The sequence below is a fragment of the Aythya marila genome (assembly GCF_965140915.1).
Source record: "Aythya marila genome assembly, chromosome: 16".
NCBI classification, from domain to species: Eukaryota; Metazoa; Chordata; class Aves; order Anseriformes; family Anatidae; genus Aythya; species Aythya marila.
The window spans coordinates 8,988,362-8,994,795 of record NC_139057.1 but is presented as its reverse complement, the minus strand read 5'-3'; the positions used below and the strand labels follow the sequence as shown (position 1 = coordinate 8,994,795).

At 47.3% G+C, this 6,434-nt stretch overlaps 1 protein-coding gene across 1 annotated transcript; it reads right to left on the bottom strand.

The window, feature by feature from the left end:
* Positions 1-2,129: 2,129 nt before the first annotated feature.
* RAB5IF (RAB5 interacting factor) lies at positions 2,130-6,101 on the bottom strand. Its single transcript, XM_082773149.1, has 4 exons — positions 5,898-6,101; positions 5,098-5,201; positions 3,404-3,533; positions 2,130-2,736 (listed from the first exon to the last, which is right to left on the bottom strand). Exons 1-4 carry the CDS (start codon positions 6,024-6,026, stop codon positions 2,695-2,697), a joined length of 405 nt encoding a protein of 134 aa, XP_082629275.1. The 5' UTR covers positions 6,027-6,101; the 3' UTR covers positions 2,130-2,694.
* Between the last annotated feature and the right edge of the window lie 333 nt (positions 6,102-6,434).

The following is a 6,434-nucleotide window of genomic DNA, read 5'->3' as shown; positions in this document are numbered from 1 at the left end:
ATCCCAGCTGTTGCTGCTTTTCATACTGTCACCTTCATGTTTTCTCCTAGACCATTCCTCTGTCAGTCACCTGAGGCTCTGCAAAGATACCTTGTTTTTACAGTGCTCGTCATTGAAAGATGCTCAGCTCCACTCTGTAGGATTCCCCTTCCCCTTGGGCTTCTCAAAGTTGACCTCCTTTCTTTCAGGAGAGATGCTATGATTTTAGTTCTCTTAGAGACCAGCACTAGAGGAACTTGCTTCCAGCCACTGAGGCACTCCTTAAAGCAGAAACCTTAAGAGGTTAAAAACTTGCCATTTAGCAACTGCAGTCACCAACATAAGTTACCAGGAGCTTCGAGGAGATCCAAAAGCCAATGTCTTTTCCATGTGGTCACAGTCCTCAACAGAGGATCCTCCTCAGCTCAGGCTGGCAGCTTCTGTCCAACATAATAGTAGAGAACTGCAAAGACCAAGAAACTTAGCTGGTGGGGCTGTGAGCAACTGAGGAAAAGGCAGATAAGCAACTCTCCTGTTTTCCACTCTTTCACTCTGCAGGTTTTACAACAGTGCTTGAAGTCATGCCCTGGACCTGACAGGGGCAGCTCTGCCATACTTGTGCATCACCATGCAGGGGCTGAAGAGGCAGAACAGCTTATACAGAGGCAACACGTGGCTTAACCTTCTTAATCACCCATTAAAGCATGGATATAAGCATTAGCTACCTACTTACACAAGAAATGTTTCTAACCACTTTTGAAAGCATTGCAGTCAAGCCTACAATACAAGAGACCTGAGAATCCCAGAGATATGCTAGCTAAAGTATTTACCAAAATTAAAACTCTTAATGGAATCCCGCACTCCCAGCATTTTGCAGAACTTCAAAGACCAGAGCATACAGAAGCTCCACAGTGGATTATTCAGGCCACATTTATTACAGCATTTCAAGTATACAGTGATGTTACGGGTGGCTGAGAACAGCTAAGATGCAAACGATGCCAGTAGCAAAGGGTGACCTACAACTAGCAGGCTATGTAATTCTCGTGGGAGATTGATGCTTTCTTGTCCTCTTATTTCAGCTGAAAGCATCAGACTGAATGGTTGAGCAAGTTTGGGGATCGGGACATCAAATATGTAAGTTTTTCTTTGAGATCATTTAAATTGGCAACTTTCATGTAGCAGAAGCTGTCTGCTATTGCACTCTTCCCTCTGCATGCCAAGGATCTAAGATAGCCAGGTGCGTCTTTTTCACCAAAAGCAGACAGCATTTTCCCCGTTAAGAATGGAGGCCTGCATAGGTGGGTGATTCTGGAGCCCCAGCTCAGCACTTGGAGAATTAGATCCCTGACTTTGCATAGTCACATGTGGGAACTGAGCTGTTGGACTTCCGCCAACAAGGAAGTAACACAGACTTTCAACAACAGCACACCAAAACTATCAACTCCTTACTATAAGGCACCTCTAGGTTAGTACTCTTTTTGGGTACAGCATGTGCTGTTTAGAAAAACAAGGACTACGTGGCAGCTAGACTGCAAGGTCCTCTGACAAAAACAAGGACTGTGCATGCTTCCCGAGATCTATTTCTGAAATACAGGTCCTTACAAATATTTTAGAGCAGAGACTACTCCCCCATTGATGCACAAATTCCCACAGACTAGGGAAGAATTGCGCTATGATGCGACCAACGCAAAGAGCACCCCTTTAACCAGAGATAATGCACTACATATTGAATGCACCTGATTTGCAAGCTAGTAATTCTGCTTTTAAGATATTAGCTGCCTCAACTGTGTGTTAGTCTCTTGCATTAATTAGCACTGAGCATCTGAAGCCAGCTGAAATCAAGAATTAAAAAAAATAAAAAAATTAGAATTTACGTACATAACATTAAAAGTGTACCTCCAGAATGACTGTTCTTCAGGACTGCTGAGCTCTGAGGTAAATGCTGGCAGCTTCATAGGCCAGCAGAATGCAGTGGTGTTTCCAACCCTCCCAAACACATCTCACAAGTTAAACATTCATTAACCAAATTAATCACAACTCATTCTAGTTAAGTTGCTTAAAAATTTGTCTTTAGCAAAGACGACATTTCAGCATTTGAAAATTCTGGTGAACAAATCATCCATAAGTAAAACAAAACTTATTAGAAATGGTAACGACACAGTCTGTTTAATCAAATCAGGTTTGATTACTACAGAACATGCTGAGGACAGCCACTGAACTCATATCCTGGATGCTGCAGTGCCTTCCTCCCACGTACCCTACAATCACTTTTTAAAAACTGTCTGTCTGAAGGACAACAAATGGAAGACAAGTCAGGATGTAATGACAGATTTCAAACGAAGGAGCATACATACATTAAATTAACAGATACAACCTTCAGCATACAGGCGTTTGATACTGCAGTCCCAACGGACAACAATACAGTTACTGGCTAGAGTTGCAGAAAGTTCAAAATCTGAACACAGTCTTGAACTGCTTCCAAAAATTCCAATGGCTTTTTAATAGTTCCAGTAATTAACAGGTATATAAAACGGAGATGGACTGGCTTCTCCAGCAGAAGAGTTGGGGCTCTTCCATTCTAATCAGACCGCTGGTACAGAAGGGAGTTGATTTGACATCCCCAACCTTCCCACCAGTCTGCCAGAGATTATGATTTATTAAAAATCTTCTTGATTTACTGACAACTGATTTAACAGACAAAAGCTGCAGACTGTGTCAATCATAGTGGATGGCAGTGTAGAAGATTATCCAAACAACCTGTGGAGAGGAAAGGAAGGGAAAGTTGTTTTCATGCCTCCGAAAAGGGTTAAAACACAGAAAACAAGCCTTAGGCCTTGCCCTCAGCTGAGCACTGGGGACTGAATTCTAGCTTTTGAGATTGTATCAGATATATGAGGGTCACCGTACAGCACAAACGGTGGCATTCCATTTGATAGGTTAGTCACTCTGGAAGCCAATCTACAGTAAATCCATCACAGTCTCTCTAGTGATTTAGAACCACCACCAAATCAAGTCACGAGCATATTCAGGGACTTGTGGAAGGGCAGTAACAGGGGAAAACATAAAGAGCCCCAAACATCAGCTGGTATTACCTAGACCAGTTTGGGTATACCTAGATGAAACTGCTAGGACAAGGTAGCAGTGTTTCTGGGACAAAGGAAGGGATGGCATAAAAGTGGTAGATGCAGAAACATGGCAGTCCGTTCTCATTTCCTTTCTGACACTGAAATCCTGTGCATTAGTACTGTGTATAACCAGCAAACAACAGATTTCAGGCTTCTCTTTCCCATCAAATCTCCCTTATTAGTGGACACTAACACATCTTCCTACCAGTGCCCCAGCTCACCTACTTGTCTTCCAGGCCTTTTCCCCCATAAAGTTTATCAACACAATTCACAAATCAAGTTGAAGTGAGACACGTTACCAGAAACAGGGCAAAAGATGTCATGAATCCTTCCTTTGTCAGCTCCCATGTCCCACCATACTCCTCCTCATCTATCTGCTGGAAGCTACTGAAGTAGAGATACAGAACACCAGCATTGATCAGACAGAATCTGGAAGAAAGAGATTAGGAGCCGTCATTTTCCAGGACCCAGAATGCAGATACCCAACATACCACACAGCCACATACAAAGTATACTTCGTGCACAGCAACATAGAATCCGATTTCCTTTCATGCGCTCCTCGATCTTGAGGCTGCCAGAAGGGAAGAGCGTTAGGCTCTCTGCTCCGTGTTAAACCCTTGTGTTAGTGTCTCACGACCACGTGCCAGAGATGAGAACTGAAGGTTCCGTACCACCCTCAGAGCCATAGCACTGGGGTTCAACTTAAGGCAAGTCTGAGCACTCTGTAGTCTGCACCAACAGTTCTGCTGCAATGGAAACAAAAAAAATGGGGCCTCCTATTTTTTCTTAGAACAGTCTGGAATTATACCACCCCAGCTTAGGGCTGAGACAACCTGGGAAGAAGCGAGTACATTTCCTGGAAAGAAAACTGTGTAGGAAAGGCAATACTGGAAGACTCACAGGTTCAAAGACTGGCAGCAAGCTGTGAGCAGCTGTTCACCTGTACAGCACAGAGAAACCACGGACACGGTTCTAGAAGCTTTGAGCTTCCATCTGACACCACATCGCTTTTATTTCTAACATTTAGCCCAGCAATTGGCTGATGTGCCGGAAGGGGTCTTGTGAATTAATGGATGACTAAGTAAGGACAACGCTTCCCAACCACTCCACATCTACTACCAGGAGCAATTCAGATTTAACTGTTTGCACGTAGCTACTGAGCTCCTGTTAAAGCACCACAGCTTTACAGCACTTGTCCATGAGTTTCAAATTCATTTTTTTTTTTCCTTAGAGATGCTCCTTCCACTTCCTTGCCATAGCTAGGACATGCAGGACCTTGACTAGGCAGAGACATTTGCAAACCAATACACCCGAAAGCAAACAGAACTTTTTCCCCCCCACAAAGTTTGGAGAGAAGGGCTGTGCTTTTCCACCCCTGGTGTCCCTCCAAAGGCTTACCGGTGCATGCCAGTGCCAAGCACACTTATTTCATAACTCAGAGTGCTCACTGCAGCCTGGTGGAAGGTGACACAAATCCCATGTCTCGGTGGGATGTGCACGCACCTTTCTAGACTGCTTTTCGAAGAGAAACTGCCCCTCTTGTCTACTAACAGAGCCTCCTCTCCAAGGATGGCTCCTGACTCGAAGAGAAGGACTACCTCCCCTTTCCCCCGTGTGCCTTATTTCTTAAAGCCTTTAGAAGCATTTACGGGAACAGGCCACTTCACAAGTCAACTGAGCTTCTTATTCCCTTCTTCCACCTCCGCCCCCCTCCCTTTAACAAGAATAAGCAAATATATTAGAAAACAGGAGGAAAAAAAAAAAAGCAATAGTTAGGTCAGGGATAGGAAAAGGGGCTGATGACAACGTGTTGTAATTAGTATGAAGTTCATGACAAATAACAGTCTGGAATGCGATGCTGGATTTAAGGCATGTGACAGACACAGACACTGCATTTGGCCACTCCACTGTTTATAACACAAGCTTAAAACAGACAAGAAGTAAAGTCCAAATGTGGGAAAGTACACGAGGCAGAAAAGGAAATAAACCTTACATTGCTATTCCCACGAAGCCTTTCAGAGGAACTACTCCCCAGATGATTCCCAAAATAACTGCAATGATCTGCCGGAACCAGTAGATGACATCTAAAAACTCATCCTGAGGAGATAAAGCAAAATAAATATTTTGGCAATGATTATGTTTTTTTTTTTTTTCTTTTTCTTTTTTTAAAGTCACCATATGACTGACAAGTGAAATTTTAACACCAAACACCCCTCCATTAGAAGCTGTATGTAAGATATGACTTAGTGGAGGACTTGTTAGCGTCAGGTCAGAGGTTGGACTCGATGATCTTGAGATCTCTTCCAACCTAGAAATTCTGTGATTCTGTGGTTCTGTATTCAGAGCACATAAAGCAGTTTATGGTATCGTGCACCCTGGACATTTCTGCTTGCAGATTAAACGCATGGCGTTGCCCTCTAACACTCTAGTGGCAGCAACGAAGCAGCACCTAAGGTCGTTGCTTGCTGAAGACTCCATTCTGTAAAAATCCATCAAAAATAACGCGTAAAATGTCGTGTGAACCTTTCAGCCTGTTGGAGCCGCTCTGGGTGCCCCAGGCCCTCTCCTACTGCTGCCAACCCCAGGCCAGGGCGTTGCTATAACCTCCCTGGGCTCCTTCCCAGCAGCAGCACCGGTCACTGCCGCCCGCCCGCAGCCCTAACACAACCCAGGGGCCGCACAGCGCTGCCTCAGCCCTTCCCTCAACCCCCTCACGGACCGAGCGGGCCCGGCTCCCCCTCACCCCTGAGGCAGAGCCCGGTGGCCGTGCCCCCCCCCCCGTAACCCCCTCACCTTGTCGTGCCAGGCGGAGTCGCTGCGCAGCGCCCTGCCCCAGGCCGAGCCGCGCGGCCCCGCGCCGCCGTCGGGCACCGCGTGCTGCTGCGCGTGCGGCGGCTCCTCCCTGCGCCGCGCGCCGCTCATCGCACACCGGGCACCGCCGCCGCCACCGGCACCACACGGCACGGCCCGGAAGCGGCCGCCGCGCGGCCCCTCAGCCGCCAATCGGGGAGCGGAGGGAGGGGCACGTGACGGTGCGGGGCACGCCCCCCGCTGTACGGCGCGGGAAGGAGGTCAGGGCGCAGCGCGGAGCTCGCTGGGCGCGGGGCGGGGCTAAAGGGGGCGTGGTGAAAGGGGCGGGGCTTGTGGGGGGCGGGGCCCTGCAGCTGGGGCGCAATAACCCCAAGGAGAGCCACAGGGTGGGGGAGGGGTGGCTGGAGAGCTGCCAGGACCTGGGAGTGATGGTGGATAGTGGGCTGGGTATGGGCCAGCAGTGTGCTCAGCTGGCCAAGAAGGCCAACGGCATCCTGGCTGGTATCAGGAACAGTGTGA

Bases quoted from the DNA above. Each gene is read 5' to 3' on its own strand.
- RAB5IF (XM_082773149.1), bottom strand. From the start codon at position 6,026: ATGAGCGGCGCGCGGCGCAGGGAGGAGCCGCCGCACGCGCAGCAGCAC. The intron at 3,534-5,097 runs GTAAGGTTTATT...TCTTTCTTCCAG, and splicing joins GGCTTCGTGGGAATAGCAAT to ATTCTGTCTGATCAATGCTG. The intron at 2,737-3,403 runs GTAACGTGTCTC...TCCTCTCCACAG, and splicing joins CATCTTTTGCCCTGTTTCTG to GTTGTTTGGATAATCTTCTA.